This window comes from Telmatherina bonti, assembly GCF_933228915.1.
Source record: "Telmatherina bonti genome assembly, chromosome: 18".
NCBI lineage: Eukaryota > Metazoa > Chordata > Actinopteri > Atheriniformes > Telmatherinidae > Telmatherina > Telmatherina bonti.
Genome location: NC_136616.1, coordinates 34327976 through 34353315, shown reverse-complemented (window position 1 = coordinate 34353315; position 25340 = coordinate 34327976). Strand labels below are relative to the sequence as shown.

The window sequence follows — 25340 nt, the reverse complement described above, 5'->3', positions numbered from 1 at the left end:
TTAGAGGTCAAGATGGTGTCGAGCTCTGCTCTTTTCCTTTCGAGCCTGTGTGCTAATATTCGTAGCTGCCCTGATAGCAGATTTCATAGCTGTCTCAATCCAGCCGTGAGGGAAAGCTGTGTGTTCACCAGCAAAGTGAACCCTGCCTTCAGGCCTGAAAAGCTCTGCAGAATACTCCAAATGCTGGTAAGGTGTGAACAGAGCGAAGGCCCCCAAGCTGTATGGATCTACGGTCCACCTTTTCACCACCACCCCTGTGCACTTTGATCTGATGCCTTCACCGTGGATCTTCACCAAATCTCTCAAAGCCAGCTCTTTCAGGTCTTCATCGCTCGCACCTTGAAAGAGGAGGGAGTCATCGGACCAGGTGTAGGAGGCCAGGAGGACACCAATGGTGTCATTTCCAGGGAAACTGTGGCTGGGGTAGTAAATGTACCGAGAGGGTCTGTCTGTGATGCTCTTTCCTCCTCGGATCCCGTCTTTCTCCCAGAACTTCTCACTGAAAGTGAGGATGATTTTAGTTGAGCTTTCATAGTGCACTCCCCGCATGGCTTCCATCTTCTGGGGAGATAGAGGAGGTTCAAATTCTATGAAGAGGGCTGCTTTAGCTGTGGTCGTTACCAGGACGACATCAGCATCGAGGTGTTTCAGAGAGCCGTCCTGATCTTTCTCATACCACACAGTTACGCCTTTATCTGATTGCTTGATGTATTTGACTCTGGAGTTGAGGAGAACTGAGACATCCAGAACAGTCAGAAAAGCCGTGGCAAGAAGGTCCGTCCCTCCAGATATCTCATCGTACCTTCAAAACAGAAAAGACAATAATTCCATTTAGTTCATTTTCAGTTTAATTCAAGTGCTTGTTTTGATGTGTCTCATCACGTTGTTTCGATGTTTCATTGACAGTACAGTAACTTACTGCCAGCAATGAGGACCAACGTGGACCAACGTAGGCCAATGCAGTAAGTTGGAGATGTTCTCAGTGAGCCAGGACTCCACCAAGACTGCTGTTTATGACTGACTGTTCATATCTCAAATTGACAAAATCTTTTGGCACAGCTGAGGTGTTGAGGGGATCTGATTTTGCCAATTTAGGATTGTGTCTCTACTTTTTTTGTGACCCTCAATTCTTGTTGAGGCGATTCACAGCCTAGTGTGAAATGCGTGGGAGGATATTTAGTAGTACCTTCAAATCCGAGACCATCCTCGGTCAGAAAAGGGTGGATTTACTCTCCAGGTCGCGAATGAGGTCCTGCATCAAGTAGTAGAACTCACATATTTTGGAATCTTGTTCACAAGTAAGGGAAGGAAGGAGTGTGAGATTGACGGACGGCATTGGGTGTGATGCAGATGCTACATCAGTTTGTTGTGGTGAAAAAGGAGCTGAGCCAAAAGGCAAAGCTCTCAATTTACTATCTGATATACATTTCTACCTTCACTTATGACCACAAGCTGTGGGTAGCAACCCGAAGAATGATACTGCAAACACAAGCAGTCGAAATGAGTTTCCTCTGCATGGTGGCCGGGCTCTCCCTTAGAGATAGGGAGATAATATCCATCCTCTTTCCATTGCTTTTCCAGGGTTGGGTATTGAGGAAAAACCTCTCCAGACAGGCATCCAGCCAGCATCCTGACCAGTTGCCAAAACAGCTCATCAGGTCACCAGTGTTGTGGAGGAGCATGTGCTATTGTTGCATTTGAATCAGGTTCTCTCTGTGGTGCAATTGGTTAGCATGTTTGACAGTTATCTGAACAGTTGATGGTTCAAGACCACCAAGGAACATATCAGCACCCTAAAAACTCCAATGATGAGTAGATGTTGGGTGCAGGTTTTCCAACATCAGGTCATATAATGCCTCATCAGGTTTAGCCTGACTAGGCTAGCATTGGCTCCATCTCCCACCACAGAGATTCGGTGCATTATGAGCTGGGCTGTGGCTCAAAGGGGACTTTGGCAGTCTGATTCTTGAAGTTCCATGTTCCACATCCCTAGACCTCAATTCTGATGGGTTTAAAGGATGAGTTTTAAGTGTTTTAGAAAAATCATAATATTTCTCTTATTCAAAATCAAAATCTCATTAGGCTACCAATGCTGTGGATGATCATATGCTCTGGTCTGGACTACTAGTCTGGACTGCTAGTCTGGACCCCTAGTCTGAACACCAAGACAACACGGTTGCATGTCTAAGCTCAGCTGGATACAAATGTGCTCTACACAAACTCCATAGTTTCAAGCTTTTTAAGTGTGAATTAATACAGTAAATATTTCCAAACAACTGCTTACGTTCACATATATTTCTATGATTAAACTAATCACCATTTGGATGAAAAAATATTTTTTTCCAGTCACCTGACATTAATACAGCTTTAACAAATCTCAGCACTCCTTCATGTTACCTGATATACATACAGTATGTCATGAACTTTACCTTTGTGTTTCTGATCATTAACATACAGACGTCTCCAGGAAAAATGGGTTGCATCTGTGGTCTAAAATCACCATAAAACAGCATGTGTAACAGCTCTCCAGTGTTTAAAAAGGTATTTAGTTCAACTGGCTAAGTTGCTGCCTCACACACTGAAATCCAGTTTGAATAACCCCAAGAATTAAGCTAAACCTTAATGTCACAATAAAAACCTGGTAATTGAGACACCAACATCTCTAAAAACCCATTAAAAAGTTTTTCCAAGTGGAAGTATATTCCATCCATCCATCCATCCATCTTCTGCCGCTTATCCGGGGTCGGGTCGCGGGGGCAGCAGCCTAAGCAGGGAAGCCCAGACTTCCCTCTCCCCAGCCACATTTGCCAACTCTGCGGGGGGGATCCCGAGGCGTTCCCAGGCCAGCCGAGAGATGTAATCCCTCCAGCGTGTCCTGGGTCTTCCCCGGGGTCTCCTCCCCGAGGGACGTGCCTGGAACACCTCACCAGGGAGGCTTCCAGGAGGCATCCTGACCAGATGCCCGAGCCACCTCAACTGGTTCCTCTCGATGCGAAGGAGCAGCAGCTCTACTCTGAGCCCCTCCCGGATGACTGAGCTCCTCACCCTATCTCTAAGGGAGAGCCCGGCCACCCTGCGGAGGAAACTCATTTCAGCCGCCTGTATACGAGATCTCCTTCTTTCGGTCACGACCCACAGCTCATGACCATAGGTGAGGGTAGGAACGTAGATCGACTGATAAATCGAGAGCTTCGCCTTCTGGCTCAGCTCCTTCTTCACCACGACAGACCGGCGCAGAGCCCGCATTACTGCAGACGCCGCAGTATCCGTCTGTCGATCTCACGCTCCATCCTTCCCTCACTCGTGAACAAGACCCCGAGATATTTAAACTCCTCCACTTGAGGCAGGACCTGACTCCCGACCCGGAGAGGGCAATCCACCCTATTCCGGCTGAGGACCATGGTCTCAGATTTTGAGGTGCTGATTCTCATCCCAGCCGCTTCACACTCGGCCGCGAATCGCTCAAGCGAGAGCTGGAGATCACGACCAGACGAAGCCAACAGGACCACGTCATCCGCAAAAAGCAGGGACCCAATCCTGAGGCCACCAAGTCGGATCCCCTCAACCCCTCGGCTGCGCCTAGAAATTCTGTCCATATAAGCTATGAACAGAATCGGTGATAAAGGGCAGCCTTGGCGGAGTCCAACCCTCACCGGAAACGAATCCGACTTACTACCGGCAATGCGGACCAAGCTCTGACACCTGTCGTACAGGGACCGGACAGCTCGTACAAGGGGGTCCGGTACCCCATACTCCCGGAGCACCCCCCACAGGAGCCCCCGGGGGACACGGTCGAATGCCTTCTCCAGGTCCACAAAGCACATGTAGAGTGGTTGGGCAAACTCCCATGCCCCCTCCAGGACCCCAGAGAGGGTATAGAGCTGGTCCACTGTTCCGCGACCAGGACGAAAACCACACTGCTCCTCCTCAATCCGGGATTCGACTATCCGGCGGACCCTCCTCTCCAGGACCCCTGAATAGACCTTACCAGGGAGGCTGAGGAGTGTGATTCCCCTGTAATTGGAACACACCCTCCAGTCCCCCTTCTTAAAAAGGGGGACCACTACCCCAGTCTGCCAATCCAGCGGTACTGCCCCCGATGTCCACGCGATGCTGCAGAGGCGTGTCAGCCAGGACAGCCCCACAGCATCCAGAGCCTTAAGGAACTCCGGGCGGATCTCATCCACCCCCGGGGCCTTGCCGCCAAGGAGCTTTTTGACAACCTCAGCGACTTCAGCCCCAGAGATAGGAGAGTCCACCCCTGAGTCCACCAGCTCTGCTCCCTCATGGGAAGCTGTGTTGGTAGGATTGAGGAGGTCTTCGAAGTATTCCCTCCACCGACCCACAACGTCCCGAGTTGAGGTCAGCAGCTCCCCATCTCCACTGTACACAGTATTGATGGAGCACTGCTTCCCCCCCCTGAGCCGCCGGATGGTGGACCAGAATCTCCTCGAAGCCGTCCGGAAGTCTTTCTCCATGGCCTCGCCGAACTCCTCCCATGCCCGAGTTTTTGCCTCGGCAACGGCTGAAGCCGCATGCCGCTTAGCCCGTCGGTACCCATCAGCTGCCTCCAGAGTCCCACAGGCCAAGAAGGCCCGATAGGACTCCTTCTTCAGCTTGACAGCATCCCTCACTGCTGGTGTCCACCAACGAGTCCTGGGATTACCGCCACGACAGGCACCAACGACCTTGCAGCCACAGCTCCGGCTGGCCGCCTCAGCAATAGAGGCACGGAACACAGCCCATTCGGACTCAATGTCCCCCGCCTCACCCGGGACATGTTCGAAGCTCTGCTGAAGGTGGGAGTTGAAGCTCGCTCTGACAGGGGACTCAGCCAGACGTTCCCAGCAGACCCTCACAACACATTTGGGCCTGCCAGCTCTGACCGGCTTCCTCCCCCACCATCTGAGCCAACTCACCACCAGGTGGTGATCAGTTGACAGCTCCGCCCCCCTCTTCACCCGAGTGTCCAAGGCATGTGGCCGCAGGTCCGACGATACGACTACAAAGTCGATCATTGAACTGCGGCCCAGGGAATCCTGATGCCAGGTGTACATATGGACACTCTTATGCTGGAACATGGTGTTCGTTATAGACAATCCATGACGAGCACAGAAGTCCAACAACAAAACACCATTTGGGTTCAGAGGGGGGGGACCATGCCTCCCAATCACTCCCCTCCAGGTCTCACTGTCATTGCCCACGTGAGCATTGAAGTCCCCCAGCAGAACAATGGAGTCCCCAGAAGGAGCACCCTCCAGCACTCCCTCCAAGGACCCCAGAAAGGGTGGGTAATCTGAACTGCTGTTCGGCGCATAAGCACAGACAACAGTCAGGACCCGTCCCCCCACCCGGAGGCGGAGGGAAACTACCCTTTCATCCACCGGGGTAAACCCCAACGTGCAGGCACCAAGCTGGGGGCTGATGAGAATGCCCACACCTGCTCGGCGCCTCTCACCATGAGCAACTCCAGAGTGGAAGAAGGTCCAGCCCCTCTCGAGGGTACTGGTTCCAGAGCCCAAGCCATGCGTCGAGGTGAGTCCAACTATATCTAGTCGGAACCGCTCAACCTCGCGCACAAGCTCAGGCTCCTTCCCCACCAGAGAGGTGACGTTCCACGTCCCTAGAGCCAGCTTCTGCAGCCGGGGATCGGACCGCCAGGGTCCCCGCCCCTTGCTGCCGCCCAGCTCACATTGCACCCGACCCCTACGGCTCCTCCCGCAGATGGTGAGCCCACGGGAGGTGGGGCCCATGTAACCCTTTCGGGCTGAGCCCGACCGGGCCCCATGGGCGAAGGCCCGGCCACCAGACGCTCGCTCTCGTACCCCGCCTCCAGGCCTGGCTCCAGAGGGGGGTCCCGGTAACCCGCGTCCGGGCAAGGGAACATTTATGCCCAGGTTTGTCATCGTCATAGGGGTCTATGAGCCGTGCTTGGTCTGGTCCCTCCCCTAGACACCTGTTTGCCATGGGTGACCCTACCAGGGGCATAAAGCCCCCGACAACATAGCTGCTAGGAACTTCGGGACGCACAAACCCCTCTACCACGATAAGGTGACGGCTCAGGGAGAGGTGGAAGTATATTGCAAAAGTAAAATGGAAACACTATTTTTGCATTCGTGTCGTGTCACCGGACATACATAGGGGGTCATGTGACCAGTTCATTTCAAATAAAGATGGATGGAGGAGGAGATGGAAATCTTTTTGCAAATAATTAGAGACAAATATAACTGCATCTGTGGTAGCAAACAAGAGGGGAATGCAGTTTTACAAGAAATGAGGGAGAAGGGCTTAGAAAAGCTGGGATAAATCTTCTGCAGCAAGTTAATAAGCCTGAAACGACGCTACCTGGTTACATGGCAAAAGGCCTGAGTATAAAGAAGGCTATATCCTGATAGCTTTACATACAACCAGTAAATATATGTACAGGCGGTCCTCAGTTTACAAATGAGTTACCCTTAAATACCCCTAAATATCCCATAAATCACCAAATAAATATGTAAATACATGTATTATACATCATATCAATGGAAAAATTTTACAAACAATTAATATAAACCTTCAAATTAAAATAAAATAAATATACATGCACTAAGGGATCGTTTCAGCCTCTGTGTCACATGTGGTAAGAGCTTTGATGGAACCTCGTAACTTCAAAACTTGCTGTATGTTTTTAATTACATTTATTTAACCAGTATCGTAAAGTCAAAGTGAACCACGTAGCCCAAGGACCGCCTGTACATTCAAATCTTTATTCCCTCATTTTAGTCTCGACAACAGTGCAAATATAAAAGCATCACGGATAAAAGGATCTTACGATGTGCTGTCGCTGACGTCGCTTTCAACATACAGCAACTCAGTCAGAGCCAAGTGCATGAGGCTCTGCTCGTTGAGCAGATCGCCGATCATCCTCGTGGCCTCGGCACTCAGACCGCCTTCACCTCTCAGATATTCCTGTAAAACACACACAGACGTCCTCCATCTGCAGTCAACATCAACCTGAAGCCTGATTCTTGTTTTTATATCAGATTACCTTCACAGACAGATGGTCGTATTTGTCCAGCATAACTTTACAGCCATGAGCTTCCACCTCATCTTTTACCTGAAACAAAGGTCATTTCTAGTGATTAGATGTAAATACAGTGCTGTGCAGTCACTTTTCATCTTCACACACCTTCTTCAGAGCCTGATCCAGCAGCGTATCTGCAGACAGCCCCCTCTCCCATTCAGGCAGATTGTACTTCAGGATGTCAGGGTTCGCCTTCACGGCGTACGTCTTCTTCCGCAGCCCGTGAACCAGATAGTAGGTGTTCATGTCGTCCATAATGAAGCGATTCAGCTTGAGGCCCAGTTCTTTGATGTACCAGCGGATGATGCTGTGAAGAGACATGAGTCATGGACTGGTTGCACGTGCAAGTCAGATCCAGGTAGAGAGTCCAAACCGAGCAGGCAGAATGATGGCTTTTCATCCAACCACCCCTCCATCCATCCATCCAGCCGTCCATTCATCCACCCCTCCATCCATCCATCCATCCATCCATCCAGCCGTCCATTCATCCATCATCCATCCATCCGTTCCTCCACCCCTCCATCCATCCATCCATCCAGCCGTCCATCCATTCATCCATCCATCTGTCCGTTCTTCCATCCGTCCATCCATCCATCCATCCATCCAGCCGTCCATCCATTCATCCATCCATCATCCATCCATCCATCCATCCGTCCATTCATCCATCATCCATCCATCCATCCATCCGTCCATTCATCCATCATCCATCCAGCCGTCCATTCATCCATCATCCATCCATCCGTTCCTCCACCCCTCCATCCATCCATCCATCCATCCAGCCGTCCATTCATCCATCATCCATCCATCCGTTCCTCCACCCCTCCATCCATCCATCCATCCATCCATCCATCCAGCCGTCCATTCATCCATCATCCATCCATCCGTTCCTCCACCCCTCCATCCATCCATCCATCCAGCCATCCATTCATCCATCATCCATCCATCTGTCCGTTCCTCCACCCCTCCATCCATCCATCCATCCATCCACCCGTCCATTCATCCATCATCCATCCAGCCGTCCATTCATCCATCCATCTATACATCCATCGTTCATCCATCACCCATCCATCCATCTGTCCATTCATCTATCTATACATCCATTGTTCATCCATCACCCATCCATCATCCATCCATCCATCTGTCCATTCATCCATCCATCCATCCATCTATACATCCATCGTTCATCCATCATCCATCCATCATCCATCCATCCATCTGTCCATTCATCCATCCATCCATCCATCCATCACCAATCCATTCATCCATCCATCCATCTATACATCCATTGTTCATCCATCACCCATCCATCATCCATCCATCCATCTGTCCATTCATCCATCCATCCATCTATCTATACATCCATTGTTCATCCATCACCCATCCATCATCCATCCATCCATCTGTCCATTCATCTGCCCATTTATCCATCCATCCATCCATCCATCCATCATCCATCCATCCATCCATCCATCATCCATCCATCCATCCATCATCCATCCATCCATCCAGGTTCACCAGTCTATTGCAGGACAGCTTATCATTTTATCAGCTCAATACTGATCACATCTGAATAGAATTAATCGTCACACTTAATGGTCAGAAATGTTTCCTGTTCCATGAAGCACCGTTCTGGGCAACGTTCAATGCAACAACCACTCATCTCAGAAGTGGGAGTAAAATGTCAGGAATAAACTCACTGATGATAACTGGGGATTCTCATTGCTCCCAGTTCAGCGTACCAGCCCTCCTTTTCATTCCTGTAGGTGTGTGCGCGGCCTCCAACACGACCACTCGCCTCTAATATGGTCACCTTCAGAGTTACATCAAACAGTTATAAACAAACATCTCTGATTACACGTTACCCGAATGACAGTTTCTTTAGAAGAAAATACTAGTTATAAAGGAAAAACATATATTATCTGATTTTCAACATTCTGGCTTAAAGACGCTGCGTGTGAATTTCTGATATTAAAACTATGCATCTTGGACTCATTTGATGGCCCAGTCTGCCTTTTCTATTGCTATTATATCCATTTCTGGAGCCGCATCAGGTGCTTTTCATCTGTTGTAGGTCGTCTTTCAGTCCTTGCAGCTCTTCTCTTGTCCTCCATGTTCCTTCAACTGTTTAAACAACACACTGCATCTGTGTTAGATTTCAGCTAAACAAGTTATGGAAAACTTTGCAGTAAAAGTTGTCAGTGTCTTATAGCGCTACTTCTTCTCACTTCAAAATGAAAATGGTTGGGGATAGGGACTAAAAATGTCCAAACTAAAACTTCAAATGACCTAAAAAATAAAACAAAACAAAAAAAAAACACCAGGAGAATACCAGTCCAGATCCCTTTTAAAGATGATTTTAAAGATTTGCCTCCAGAGTTTCTTGTAAAGAAAAATGAGAGACAATGACGACTTGGTACAGTGATGCAGTACCTCAGGAAAACCACACGGTGTCGCACTTGAGCTGCAACAACTCTGAACACACACTATAAAGACAATCCGAGAAACCATGTACGTGGTTTCTGATCTTAAATCAGTATTTTCCAGTAAAACATGACTTCAGTTGCATACATGCACACTGATAACATCTTAATATGCAATAAAAAACATTTAAACTGTGAAGATTCAGACTATAATAAATATAAATTGTGTCCATTTCGCAAGATAATCATATCTGGGAAGATTTTCTGAAATAAGAAAAAAAATCTTGACTTTACAGAAGTGACAAATATCTTATTTTAAATCCTGTAATAAGTAAAAAAAAAAAAAAAAAAAAAGCAAAAAAAAAAACCCCCCAAAAAAACCTGTTGCTTCTTTCTCACAGAGAGAAAACATCTTAAAATAAGATGATTCTTCTTTGTGCTTCTAATATTTTTAAACAAATAAACTAAAGAACAATGGGTTTCTACTTTCCCCCCTACAGAAGAGGAAGGCGCACACCCTGCATATCTCACTGGACTTGGCTGCAGTTATGTTATTTTTTCCATTCTGCTGTTGGGAAGCTTGTTACTCTCAACATCATCATCATGACTCTTTAGCTGAACATAAGACTCGCTTAGATGGAGGGTTTTTGAGTTTGACAAACAGAACTGATTAAGATCTGTTGAAGCCATCTGCTGAAGAAAACATGAAACAGGAGATGAAGCCTGCCTTTTATGAAGAGGAAAGAACGGTTGTGTTGGACGAAGAATTACCAGAAGCATCAGAAAACAGATACACTCTTTTCCTGCCTGCTTTCCTACAACCAGCTGCATTGTGAAGCTGTTGGGTACCTGATGTCCTGCATCCTGCAGTAACTTAGCAGCCGTCAGTCCAGCCATGCCGCCTCCAACGATGACAACACGATGAGGTTTGCTAACGTGTGGAAGGCCGTGCTGGGCCGTGTGCATCAGCTGGGCGTAGTCGGTATCATTCAGACAGTCTGCCAGCTCTTCCTTCAGGCTGATGGCGTCTGTGTGACTGGGGTGTAAAACCACCAGCAGCACGCTGATGGAAACTACAGAACACACAGGTGTGTTTGAAAAATCAGTCAGAGGCTGCTTCATCTGGATCGGCTTCTGGAATCAGGGATATTTCAGCAAAGTGGGATCAACTAAGAATTCCCTAAAAGGCTGATGTTCACTTCTTATTTCTGTGTTTTTGGAGGGCAAAATATGCTGTTCTTCAATTCAATTCCAGCTGAGGGCTATTCTGTACAAAACCATCTAAGAAAAGGCAGAAAAGTCAACCTCTTTTTGTTTTTTTCAGCTTCAGCAGCTTTATTCAGCAGTATCTTGATTGGGAAGGGGAGGGACGGGGATGGGAGGTTGCAGGGGAAGGGGGGGGGGGGGGGGGGGGGATATGACCTCAAATCTGTATCACAAAAAAACAGGTTTTCTTGATCAGTTACCAATTATTTTAGCATCATTTTATTTTTAGCCTCTGACTGAAATGTTTATAATAGTAAGTCATAAATTAAATAATTAAATTACACAGTTTAAACATATACAGTTATTTATGAACATTTTTCCATTTATTTCAAAGACCTTTAAATTTCCAAACATTGTAAATTGCAGACAAGAACAACTTTCCATCCTTTATTGTTCTGAATGTGGGTTTTTGCTGCTCAGCCCGAGTGAACATCTGCCCTGACAACCTCTGTAGGTAGGACGTAACTATCTGGGGGTCGTGGTGCAAAACTATTTGGTCCCACTGCCTTATTTAAACACCCAAAGTCTATAGCAGCTCACATGTTGGATTTTTGTAAAATATTCAACTGGAAACACAAAAACAACTCACATAATTTCAACTTCAGCTCTTTTGGATCCAACAGCTTTGTCAAAGTCTTCTTCGCCATTCTTAAAGGTCAAAGAAATATGAAGCTGGAAAAAATTATTGTTCATTCTGATTTTCCATGAAAAACAATTCTAACAGTTAATAAAACACAGGAAACATGTACTTTTAGTGCTATGCAGCAGCATATGTATCATTATCCTCACAGCATAGCAGCCCGAGTTTTTTGCAAATTACTGAGTCAAACATTTTCTTTCATTTCTGATGAAAAACCAGATTCCTACCTTCCTTCAGCGGAGCCTTGATGCCAGAACCAGACCTTATGTTGGACTGCAGACTTTTATATGCTCTGCTTAGAAGCAACACTGGAAATTTTTACTCCTGACTGGTCGCACCACCCAAGATGTAAAAAAAAGAGAAAGAATTTAGTTTTGCTTTCATTTTCCAAACTATCATATAATGAACTGACCTGGAACAACTGCTTCAGTCATGAGATCAGATAACAAACCCAAATGATGCAGCTCAAATGTAAAGAAAGTCACCCTGCACAGACTGCCTGAAATAAGAGGAAGTGTCTAGAATTTAAACAAGTCAGAAATGTCTCAAAACCAGCAGCAAAAGACGCATTTAAAGCCGTAAGAAAACCTGGAGAGGAAAGGTTTTTTTAATCTGAAGTCTTCATCTGGTCCTTTAACAAAAAGTAAAAGGACATATTTGTGTTATTTATTTTTTCTTTTCTATATTTGTAGGTCAAAATGATCAAAGCTCAATCTGCTGAATGGCATCCAGTAGAATATCTGACTGTGTTCAACAGGATTTTATACAGTTTTTAAGCATAAAATGATGCAAAATGTCTCAGAATCAGCACCTATACATATATATAGTCATGAGATCAGATAACAACCCAGAGCCCCCCCCCCCCCAAAAAAAAAAGTTTAACTGCAAACAATAAAAAAATAAAAATGTTTTTAATATAGTTACACATTTATGAAACATTTTGCAATGACAGCACTTACAGTTCTTATGTAACATGTAAACTCTGACATACAGGGACTGGACAGCCTTCACAAGGGGGTCTGGTGCCAACATAGCCTGGACTACCCCCCCACTCTTTCCCCTGGGAAAGAGTGAAATACCTTCTTTAAGTCCACAAAACACATGTAGACTGGTTGGGTGAACTGCCATGCCCCCTCCAGGATCCTGAAGATAACGCGCTTATCAGAAAAGATTGATACCTGCAGGTTTGGCAGCATCACAGACTGTCTGCACTTATTGGAATTTGTTTAACAAGAGATAATGATGCAGCTCAAATGTAAAGAAAGTCACCCTGCACAGACTGCCTGAAATAAGAGGAAGTGTCTAGAATTTAAACAAGTCAGAAATGTCTCAAAACCAGCAGCAAAAGACGCATTTAAAGCCGTAAGAAAACCTGGAGAGGAAAGGTTTTTTTAATCTGAAGTCTTCATCTGGTCCTTTAACAAAAAGTAAAAGGACATATTTGTGTTATTTATTTTTTCTTTTCTATATTTGTAGGTCAAAATGATCAAAGCTCAATCTGCTGAATGGCATCCAGTAGAATATCTGACTGTGTTCAACAGGATTTTATACAGTTTTTAAGCATAAAATGATGCAAAATGTCTCAGAATCAGCACCTATACATGTGGCTTTAGAGGAGGAAGTCCTTTATGAAGTTAAGCCACCTCCAAACCAGTTAATGCCTGTTTGCAGCATTTCTCACACATTCACATTAAAGATATTAAATCAAGGATAACTACATACGAAATAAATAAAGTCGTAGCGCGTTGGTGCACATGGTGGAGTTCGATGGTTCCCAAACTATTTTCTTTGAGGAGCTCTTCATGCAAGTGGCTTATTTTCTGACCAGTCATGCAAAGAATCCAGTCCAGTTTAAAATAGCAATCTGTTTTGTGGAATTTTCGAGCTTAGGTTTGGTCTTTTTGTAGCCTCTGTGATCACCCAGTTTGCCCAGTCTGTGAGCCTTCATTTGCTTATATTTGCATATATTTTCTTGGTGTGGTTTTGTGTTACTTTGACAAGCCGCTGTAATGGCAGAGAAAACAAGTCATTACTGGACATGTCATAATGTTTTTATGAAAGATTTTCACATAAAATGCTCTTTAATACACATTTTCTTTAGAAATCAAAAACACATTGTCATTTCTCTTCATGTTTTGGATTAAAAGCAGACAGTCAGAGCTCGTCTTGGCCTCGACGTTGATCTGAAGTCATTCGAGCTGCCTTGTTGATCTGCTTGGCCGCCCGGATCGCAGACTTCATGGATGTTTCGATCCAAGCATGAGGAAAAGCCGTGTGTTCGCCAGCGAAGTGGATCCTGCGTTCAGGCTTGAAGAGCTCCTTGGCGTACTCTAAGTGCTGGTAAGGCGTGAAGAGAGCGAAGGCGCCCAGGCTGTACGGATCCAGACTCCACTTTTTTACCAAGACGCCGGTGCAGAGAGACCTGATGTGTTCACCGTGAATATTGACCAAATCTCTGAGGACCACCTCTTTCAGGACTTCATCGCTGGCTCCGAGGAAGAGGAGGGAGTCATCAGACCAGGTGTAGGAAGCCAGGAGGACACCAATGGTCTCAGTTTTTGGGAAACTGTGGCTGGGGTAGTAGATAAAACGAGACGGCCCGTCTGTGATGCTCTTTCCTCCTCGGATTCCATCTTTCTCCCAGAATTTTTGGCTGAAGGTGAGAAGGATCTTGGTGGAGCTGTCATAGTGGACAGACCTCAGGGCCTCCATCTTATGGGTGGAGAGAGGTGGATAAAAGTCCATGTAAAGGATGGCTTTGGTCGTGGTTGTTACCAGGACAACATCAGCTTGACGGTGAGAAAGCGAGGACCCTTTATCTGTTTGATAGGACACAACAACGCCTTCATCTGATTGGTTGATGCGCTCAACCCTGGAGTTCAGGATAATCGGCACATCGAGGACGGAAAGAAAAGCTTTGGGGAGAAGATCCGACCCACCAGTCACCTCGTAGTAACTGAAAAAGAAAAATCAGATCATGCTTCATGCATAGAAAGTTTCACAGATGATACAATTGAACATTTGGGATCTCAGATCCCAGTCTTTGGAATTTTCTGCCAGTGAACATAAAACAGCCAGATGATTTCAGCTCCTAAAAACTTCCTCTTTAGACAAACATTTTTCCTTTACTGGACTGGAACGACCCTGCTGCTTGTTGTTGGTTTCTGCCTGGAATTCAGTCTTATTTTGTTGAGTGACATTGCATGTACTGATGATCGCCTATAAATGTAATGTATAATTATGAGCAGCTCAGCACGTGCACACCTGTGTGGCTGGAGTCCAGAGTCTGTCAAAACACAGATTATACAAGCCTAAACATGTTAAGATGGAGCTGAAATACAACATTATTCTTAAAGATGTTTCTATTTTCATATTTAAAGACTAAAATTTTCTAAAATTCACAAGGTTTTTTTTTTTCCCCTTCCTGAAAGATTGTTAAAAGTAATCCTATTGTCCACGCATGGAAACTTTTCCTGCTCATATGATCATGAGGACATGATTCTTGGGATCATTTAACTTTGGGAGGTTGATAAACTCCATGATATCAGTTATTATTGTCTCAGCATGGAGGTTTTCATGCTGTCTGGATGTGCTACATAATAAAGGGATTCTGGTTAAAGTCACCACTTATTTCTGCTGGTTTCCACTGTTCTGTGGTGATCCTTAAAATTTCCTAAAAAGTACAAATGAAAATTCGCAATCAGAGTTACCCTAACCAACAAACAGCAATTATTCATTCACACCTGCAGGCTGGATAAAAATCACACAAAAAAATTAATGATTGAAATACAAACAAGTCAACTTACTTCTTTCTTTTCCTGTAGGTTAGTATTTGATCGTGTTCGGCTCACTTAAAACATACAATGTGCTAATCTGAAGAAGCAGTCGGGCCTTACGTGGTGTTGTCATTGATGTCGGTTTGGTCATAAATCATCTCCGTCAGCGCGGTGTACATGAGGGCCTGTTCATTCAGTATGTCTCCAATCATCCGGATGGCTTCAGGACTCAGATCTCCCTCCTCTTTCAGATACTCCTGTTAATAAACAAACCCTCCCGTATTTCAGATATTTTTTCATTATACATTAAAGCTCAGATTATAAATGAAAGTTGAGGAAAGTTCAATCACGCCTCGACTGTTATGGCCACATCACTCCGTTTTTATACCTTTAATAGTACGGTAGATGTATAAAATTTCTTCTGTCAACACAATGTTGAGCCTTTAAATTACATTTAATCAAAACTTGGAAACAAATGCAACAAATGCAATGGGTCCTCCCTCTCTGCTGTGCTCCAGCTGCCTCAAAGAGCCTTTTTTGCAGAGGTTAGTAACCATGGCAACTGTTTAAATGCAAATAATTGACAAAAAAAAATGCAACAGAATACTCCTGATTCTTACTGGCTATTTTTACTGTTACACTGAAGGCATGGGAGCATTAAAGTGGACTTTACCAACCATACTGGTAGAGCATTCTGTTTTAGAGTCAATCCAGATTCATTCATTCATTCATTTTCTAAACCACTTAATCCAATTCAGGGTCGCGGGGAAGCTGGAGCCTATCCCAGCTGGCTTTGGGTGACAGGCAGGGCACACCCTGGACAGCTCGCCAGTCCATCACAGGGCCCAATACAGAGTCAATATATCATAAAATCTTTTTAAAAAAACAGTACTTCATGTGACCCATTACAGAAAAAAAACACGTGGATTACATTTATTCCACATTTTGTTCACATGTGCAAGTGTGTCGTTTTGGAACGATTTAATTTGATCCACATGTTGAAACTTGTAGCTTGCATGTGATTTACATGTGAAATAAACGTGACAAACATGAAGGATTTTCTTGTAAACTACATGTAAATTGCATGTTCTTTACATGTGAATCTCATTTGTCAACCATGTGCCAAACACTTCCTTCACATGTGAACCACGTTTTTTACATATGCTTTCGATGTTCTTCACATGATTCAGATGTGTCACCACATGTGATTCACATATGATCCACATGTGGAACAAGTGGAGCTTGTGGTTTTTATGTAAGGGACATGTGGTTGTGTGTTCTTTTAAGGGTTTTCATATGAAATCACATGAAAATGTTCCAAAAAGACATTTACACATGTGCTTTACATGGACTTTACATGTGGATCACATGAAGATGCTTCAAAAACACACGTTTGCACATGTGATTAATATGTGTATGAACATCTTAAGCATGTTTACCACATGTGGCTTTTCTGTAAGAGTCCACGCATTGCACATGTGAACAAAATATGAAAATCATAAATCCCATGTCAATCCCATGTTTGTAAGCTACATGTGAAATACATGAAAACACATGAACTGTATGTGAAATTCATCCATATGTGTTAAACACATGATTGTAAAATATGTTTCTCAAGTTGTGAAAAACCCATGTGAAGCTTACTTATAAAACACATCTGATTCACCTGTGAAATACTTTAAAGAATGTGAAGTAAATGTGAAACACATGCATGGCATTAATAACTGAACCACATGTCGAAATGTCTTCATGAATTACATGAAATGTTCCAACACCACATATTTACATGCAAATGTGTTTTTTCTGTCAGGAATGGGAGCACGCGGTTCTTTTACCTTTACAGAATAATGGTCATATTTCCTCAGCGCAGCCTTGCAGCCATGAGCTTTCACCTCATCTTTCACCTACAAAACAGAAAAGTCAAACATGGATGAAATCTCTTTGGTTTCCTTTGGAACTGATGATACTTTTTTTTTTATCCGTCAATCTGTGGATCAATCAATATGATGTTTGTTAGAAGTCAAATTTTAAAGGTTTGTGATGAAAAGCTAAACCATGGGAGCACAATGATGATGAAGTTCCAAAATTAAACAATTTCAAATGATCTTATCAGCATGGAAGGAAATGTAGCTGTGAAAGCTGCCACATAGTGAAGTATTGGTTTTATTACCCTGTTATACCGTTCCATGCAAGTAGCAGATTTACTTTTATTACTGTGGCGTTTGCAAAGGTAAAGCTTGTAAACATGTGTAACCTTTACTTAACCAGGAAATCCCTTTACACTATTGGCTTATTATTCCAGGGAGACCTGGCTGAGAAGGCACACTACAGCAGACTAAACATATAAAACACAGCACTCAGTAAAACAGTTAAAACAATAAAACTGATGTAAAATGATCTTAAGAGAAGCATTTACAAACTTCAGCTGAATGAGCTCTTAGTGAAGCTTAAAACATATTTAAAAAACGAACAAACATTTTATGTGTTCAAACAAGGATGTAGCAATTCCCTGAAATTAAAACGGAAACTCCCAGTTTAGGAATTTCTAATTTAAAGCAGTGACATCTGACTGAATAGTGTGTTGACAGGACTGTAGAATTTAACATAGAACTCGAATGAACTTGGAGTTTTTTTTTTTTTTTCCAGTCAGACGATTAACAATAGTTTTTACTCCTGAGGCCAACAAAATGACCTACAAAATGTAGAACCCCAAAAGATCAACAAAAATGTTGGATATATTAAAACAACAGCGAGAAACTGTGAATATAATGCTGATGATGATGTGTTTTATATGTGATCTTGTTTTCCTTTTTTTTTTTTGTACCTTCTGCAAAGCATCTTGTAGCAGTTTATCAGCCGACTTCCCTTTTTCACTTCTCCGCACTTTGTAATTAAGGATGTCGGGATTTGCTTGGACTGCGTATGTCCTTTCCCTCTGTCCATTAACAAAGTAGAAAGTGTTGGGATCGTTCATGTTGAATGTGTTTAGCTTCACACCGAGCTCCTCAGCAAACCAAAGGACAATACTGTGAACAAAAAAGACAGACAAAAGCAGCTTGAGTCAACAAACAGATGGTAAATCAAGAAAAGAACTCTTATATGCTGATGACATTCATACGTTCATATACACAGGAACCTTGGAGTCTTTGTGCCAGTAATATGTCTACAATGGTCCCCTTGTTACTATATCTACCAGTCAGTTCAGTTCCCTCCTGCTTCTGCTTTTATTGGCTTGATCATTTAGTTTTATTAAGGATTCTGCACACAATTTTATTTATGTCTAAATGGGTTGAGCTACTAGGAAACTACCTACCGACATTTGGTGGATTCATGCAATTGGGTAATACACCGAATCCCACATTGGCTCCTGATGTGTCTGTCTGGGTATGTATATATGCAAAAGGTAAAAATACTTGGTATAATAACAAGTGAAGTGCTGCATTTGTGAATGTCACATCTAATGGGAAAGTGCTTTGACTTTTCAGTGTAAGAATTGAAAATTGAAATACATTTTAATACAATCCATTTACCATGTTAATCTTCTTAATACCCTTTTAATGTTTCTTCTGCATCCTTCTGGAATGCTTTTAATATGTTCATGTAATCTTTGAGTTGTCTTATACAAGTAAAGTGATGTTCCTCCCGGTACATTTCTACCTCAAAGTTATTTCCTATCTTAGTTAAAACCCTTTCTGGGTTCCACTGTATGGTTCATAAATGCTTTAGTACTTCAGGCTATTTTTTCTTGTGCTTTAAGTTTATAGTTAACTTTCAATTGTATTAAATGTGTTTTTAAAAAACGTCAAGCCGAGTACTCTCTGGGATTTGTGTTCAAATCTGATATCTTCCTGCTTTAAAGTCATTTCATGTGCCAAATGGTTGCAAACCAGTACAATGGAAGTCTAAATGGGACATTTTCATCCGAAGCAGCAGTTTTTCAAGGATTCATCAGGCACAATCATGTTATGTTGGAGAGAAAAAAATCACACATTTACTTATGCAAATCTTCTACTTACTGGTGGAAACTGGGGATCCTCATGGCTCCCAGTTCAGCATACCAGCCTTCCTTTTCATTCCTGTAGGTTTCCACTCGTCCCCCGACCCGATCACTTGCCTCGAAAATGGTTACCTTAATCAAATACATAAATATGAATTAATACAGTTTATTTCTCAACAGTCTCACCTGTTACTCTGCATTCAGTGACATCACTGTCATGTACCAAAATAAAAGTAGAATTTACTAAAGGCTGGTGTTTTTACTAGTCTATGTTTCCTCCAACTAGCTTTCAAATGTTAACTTAGTTTTTAATTATTCTTCAGGGTCGTTTTTCTGTTACCAGCTCCAACAAATTTGGTCTAATTCTTAATTTCTGATATTTACAGTAACCAACGGCGATATATACATGGCAACCCCCCCCACTCCAAAAAGAAATATTTGCGATTGACACGAGTTTGGATGTCTTGGTTCCTCTTCACATAATCACTTTACGGCCACAGCAAACAGCAAATTTAATGTCTGGAGACACTTTGAAATAACTCCACATCAAAGACACATAGACGAATCTGCTTACAAGCTCATTATGCTGCAAGTGACGGCGCGGTTTGATGATGTCATCAAGTGCGCCAATAGACATCTACCTATTCGTAAAAGGTTGGGTCTGAGATGAGGAAGTCACAGTTGAGTCTAACAAACAGAAATGTCTCAGAAACTACTTTACATTGCTCATATTTTGAGCAGTGAGAGAAGACACAGCTGATGTGTTACACAACGTCCATGTTGTGCAAAAGTTGTGTTATTAAAATCTAAAAACGGATACAGATCATTTTTTTATTTTACATTTTAATACCCATGTCTTCTCTTAATATTGGACAGCTTTATATTTATTATTTAATGTTCTGTATGTTCTAGTTGATATTGTCTGAAATTAATGTGGAATCATTCTGCTAATAATCAGACTAACATAAACTGCCTTAATGCATGTCTGATAGACAATGATTTGTTTGTTTCAGGTACCTCATGTCCTGCATCTCGCAACAGCTTGGCAGCGGTCAGTCCCGCCATGCCAGCTCCAACAATAGCAACGCGGTGAGATGTGTGAATGTGTGGAAGGCCGTGCTGCGCCGTATGCAGCAGTTTGAGATAGTCTTTGTCCTCCAGGCAGTCGGCCAGCTGTTCCTTCAGGCTGAGCGCATCAGTGTGGCTGCGGTGCAACATAACCAACAGTGTAACGATGGGAACTGGTCAGGAAATAGAAGGAAAACAACAGTTATCTGTAACCTTTGAGATATTAACCAACTTTTTAGAATTACTGCAACTGAAAATGGTTTTCTACAAGAAAACATTCAGTTAAGATGTAGCTTTGACTTGTATTTGATGTGCCACAGTTAAATGATGCTGTTAGTCATTGAGCTTTTTCTCCGACACTGTCACATGTATTCCTGGAAAATCCAAATCGGACTATGATGCAATCCGCTACTTTTACTGGTGTAAACCGCAGACTGGAAAAGCAGAACCCGAACATCAATGGCGTTTACGGCAGACGGGAAAATAAATTCAGGAAGTGAAATGAGCAGCTTTGTTTTCAGTTTAACATCCTCATCAGTCGCTCCGCTTCATTCACACACATCAAGACTGCTGGTGCAGCGACAACACAACATGCAAATGTAGGAACATACTCACGCAATGTCCTTTTCACCTTGTGCAATTCCATTGTTTTTATTTACTCTCTTATTCCTGTTCCATAAGGGACGAAAAATAAGATAAAACATGCAGTTTTGTACATTTATAGGAACTCTATCAAGTTTTATTCATATGATACAAGATGAATCCTAAATATATGATAAATCTGTAATTAAATCAACCAGCTCTGCACATATTTAATGGTTTATCAGATAAAATGAGTTAAACTGAGACTGCGATGTAGTAAATATAGAAAAATCCAAGATGTAAAGTATCGCAGTACACGGCTGATTTTATAAGTAATTTAGCATTTTTAATGGAAAAAAATTTAAAAAAGACTTTCTTACCTTTTCTGGAGGTAAAATTCAGACATCCAGAAGCAGCTTCTTGAAGCGAAAAAGACTTTAACTTTGGCTGGAATCTTTTTCCTGTACCTGACAAGCGAATTGGTGTGACTTGCAAACTCGTTTTATGTTGGTTGGGCCTTCATACTTATCATTCCTCAACCGCTGACTATCAGATGATCAGGAGGAGTGTTATGATAATAAAGAAAAAAGGGTCATTGCTGCCAACAAATGCAAAAACTCTTCCAAGTGGAAGTGAAAGCAGAAGATACAGCTTGATGTTTGGTTGCAACCACAACCAGTTGCAGTTTCCAGTCAGATGAAAGTGTGGCACTGGGAAGGACTCTTTACCATGGTAATAAAAGCAAACTAGATGACTGTTTTGATGACTGGGCACTTACCAAAAGGGACTTTCTGATTATCTGGACCCTATAAAAAGTTTTAATCTTACAGGTGGATCTTCTCCAGATATTTCAGCCATTTAGGTTTATTTTATGTAATTATTGTGCAACATGTTGATCTCTAAACACAGGGAAAGGGAAAGAGTCTGACTGTAACCAGACCAGTACATAATCCGGGTGACTGAACGATAATGGTACGACGTACCAGTATGCTTATCTTGTAACACAAAAAGCTGAAAAGTCTGGAACTCAGGAAGCAATTTTTTTTAGCTTTATTGTGCAAACTTCAGGGAGGCAAACGTTTCAGCAGCATCTGTGTGGAGTCTGATGACCTTCAGCTGATGCATCAGTCATCGTTGGATGATGCATGATGGTTTCATTATGACGGGAACGTGAACTTTTGACATTTTTTCCAATTAATTCCAAACTTCTTTGTGATTGTTTGTCTATAAATGTAATAAGAATATTTTTTTTCTTTTGCATAAAAATACTTGATGTAAGATTTTGTTTCCATCCTTAGTTATTATCTATCTATCTATCTATCTATCTATCTATCTATCTATCTATATATATATATATATATATATATATATATATATATATATATATATATATATATATATATATATAATTATTATTATTTCTATTTTTTTTTTTTTTTAGTTTACCAGCTTTGAAAATACAGTTAAAGCAAATGTCAGAGGGTATATATATATATATATATATATATATATATATATATATATATATATATATATATATATATATATATTACTATTATTATTATTATTTTTATTTTTATTTTTTTTATTTATTTATTTTTTTTTAGTTTACCAGCTTTGAAAATACAGTTAAAGCAAATGTCAGAGGGTAATTTACATGCAAAACTGTTGGTTTAATTGTGCTATGAATATTTGGGTTCAACATAATACACAATCATTTCGATCTTGTAGAATTTCTATCATACTTTTAAATTTACCCACTTTCCACTCTGCATGTTCTGCATGTGACACAGTCACCGAGTCGTCTGCAGGTTTATTCACTAACAGCAGCTAGTTTTCTCATTTCTGTTTGTTTCTCATTTATATTTAACTTTTTAGATTCATAGTTTAGTTACTATGATCTAAAGTTGGCTTGTATGTGTATGTATATGTGTTAATACTGGCAAGTGCGTATATGTTTGTACGTATGTATGTGTGTGTAGGTGTGTGCATAGAGGTGTGTGTGTATATGTATGTATGTGTATATGTATATGTGTACATATGTATATATATGTGTATATATATATATATGTGTGTGTATACATGTGTGTATATGTATGTGTATGTATACGTGTGTATGTGTGTGTATATGTATGTGTGTGCCTGTATGTGTGTATGTATACATCTGTAGGTTGTTTTCTTTCTTTTTGTTTTTGGGTTATTTTTTAGTTGTTGTTTTTTTCTCTCCCTTTTCTCTCCCTTTATCTCTTTCCCTTTTCTTATGAGGTGTTTTTTCTCCTTTCTCTTTCTGTCTTTTGTCTGTCCTCTCTGGTCCAGCAGTACAAACTCTACAATTCAAACAACAAATACAAAATAAACATAGAAATAAAATAAAAATTCAGAAAGTCAAGGGGATCATTATATCTATAAAGCTTCCCTTGGCAGAGAAAATTTGCTCAGCAGAACACAGTATCCAGACCATCATTCTGCTTGCCTAAATGCTGGACAAGACAAAAAAAAAAAAAAAAAAAAATTTACCCACTTTTTGTACCAAGTGATAAAAGAGATTATGATATATTAACAAACAACTGAATTGACAAATTCTTAAAGATTAATTAAGAAATTACGCATTCATACTTCTAACGTAATCACTCAGCGATGCTACAGCAGGAAACCCTTGTGAAGGCAAACAATGAAGGTAAAAGTCCAGCAGACATGAAGAAGAATGACTGCCTGGCCTCCAGGAGTCCAACTCAGACCCCACAAGGATAAAAAAATGGCAAACATTTATGCATGTTAGGAGCAAAACCACCAGAAAAAATAACTTTCTCTCCATTTCTTCTGAAACTTTTTCTACATTTACTGTAAATTCCCACCGAGTCATCCAGAAAACACTGCTGGCCTGCGGCTTGTCGTGAGACGTTGCAGCTTTCATGTTCGTCTTGACTTCTCACCATGATACTTTTTATTTTAAATCTGATGTATTTTCATTTTTTGCTACTGTCCATCGTATAACAATGAAAGTATCATTACTGGTGTGAAATTGATCGGTGCAGGAAAGACACCAAAAGCTGGTTGTGTCATGATGTCAGCATTTTGTTGGTTGTCTAAGCTCTGTGTCGGTTTCCTCCTTCCGACATAATGTGTCTCAAGGTCTTTACCTATGTTTCCATGACAACTACAACTGCAGAGAACCCAAAAATTGCAATAAAAAACACATATACTCTGAAAAGTTTCAAAAAATGTTTTTAGGCTCTTATGACGTATTTTTCAGACATGTCTATATAGAAGAATATCAGTGTGGAATGGAAACACTTTTATGTGTCACTGGATGTGACACTGGGGTCACATGACCTGTTCAATTCAAGTATAGATGGTGTATGTACAACTTCAAAACATCATTCTTTTAAAGAAAAAAGTCAAAGAAATGTCCATAAAGTGTAATGAAAAAGAATGTATGTAAAGTACAGTGGTTCCTCACCGCATCACGGTTTACCTTCTAGGGTCTCTATAGGTGCTTTTCCATTACACAGAATTGTGCAAAAACTAAATATCGCAGTAAAATTCGCCAATGGAAACACCTACATTTACAAAATAATGTCATATATCGCAATTAAATGTTTACACTCTAATCATGAGGTGGTTTTTCAGATGCTTTGATATAGAAATATATCACAGAAGTGTCATGCATACACTTTTTTTGTATTTACATGTCCCCGGATGTGACGCTGGGGGTCATGACCAGTTCATTTCCTGTAAAGATGGTGTGATGTGGAACAAACATTGGATTTCAGAGTTTCAGAAAACAAAATGAGGGAGAAAAGCTTCGAAAAGCCACAGCAAATTCACAGCAGCAAACAGAAAACAAAGAAATAGCGCTATGTGACCAACTTGCATAAGCCCCAATTTGAGGCAAATGTGCTAAACACTGTTCAATGGAAACACACCCAAAATGCAATTGTTTGTTGAAATTTACAAATATTGTTTTTATTTTACAAAAAGCTAACGAAAACACAGCTACTGTTTTTTGGATTTACTTCATGTAGAACTTCACATTTAAGTATCAGTACATCCATCTCAACCATTCTATGTCCAAATTTTACCATAGGGGAGGGAGGGAGGGTTGTGGGGAGGGGTTAGTGGGGGGTTGGGCTATGGATGTGTCCTTGTCCTTGGGGATCCCGCCCCTGGTATCGTGGTAGCGCCGGCCCACGATGGTTTTGCTCTGAGCAGGCTGGACCCGCTGGGTCTTGGCCGGGGCTCTGCCAGGGGGTACGGGTGGTCCTGGGGCCTGTGGGGTGCTGGCTCTCCGTGGGGCCTACTCTCATGGAGCGCTTCGGCACCCGCCAGGCTGGCTTGCCGTCGTCCTGTGCTACCCCGTGCCCCTGCCTCATGGCGCCGGGTGGCGCCTGCCTGGGTGCTTCCACTGCTCTGGGCTCGGGGGACAGCAGCTCTCTCTGCTGTGCCTGCCTTGGCTCTGTGTTTGGTGGGCTTGCTGGGCCCTGGGGGCCTTGGGCTCCTCCCCAACTCCTTGGGTCATAGTCAT

The 25340-nt window shown here is 42.3% G+C and overlaps 1 protein-coding gene across 1 annotated transcript; it reads right to left on the bottom strand.

The window, feature by feature from the left end:
* On the bottom strand, nucleotides 1-25340 carry LOC306769298 (uncharacterized protein; the record flags this gene model as incomplete). The annotated part of the gene is made up of 14 exons (XM_079257864.1): nucleotides 1-802; nucleotides 6815-6951; nucleotides 7031-7099; nucleotides 7172-7373; nucleotides 8764-8876; nucleotides 10336-10559; nucleotides 13570-14348; nucleotides 15289-15425; nucleotides 17004-17072; nucleotides 17993-18194; nucleotides 19185-19297; nucleotides 20183-20369; nucleotides 24898-25056; nucleotides 25222-25340. 14 exons carry the CDS (start codon nucleotides 25338-25340, stop codon nucleotides 1-3), a joined length of 3312 nt encoding a protein of 1103 aa, XP_079113990.1.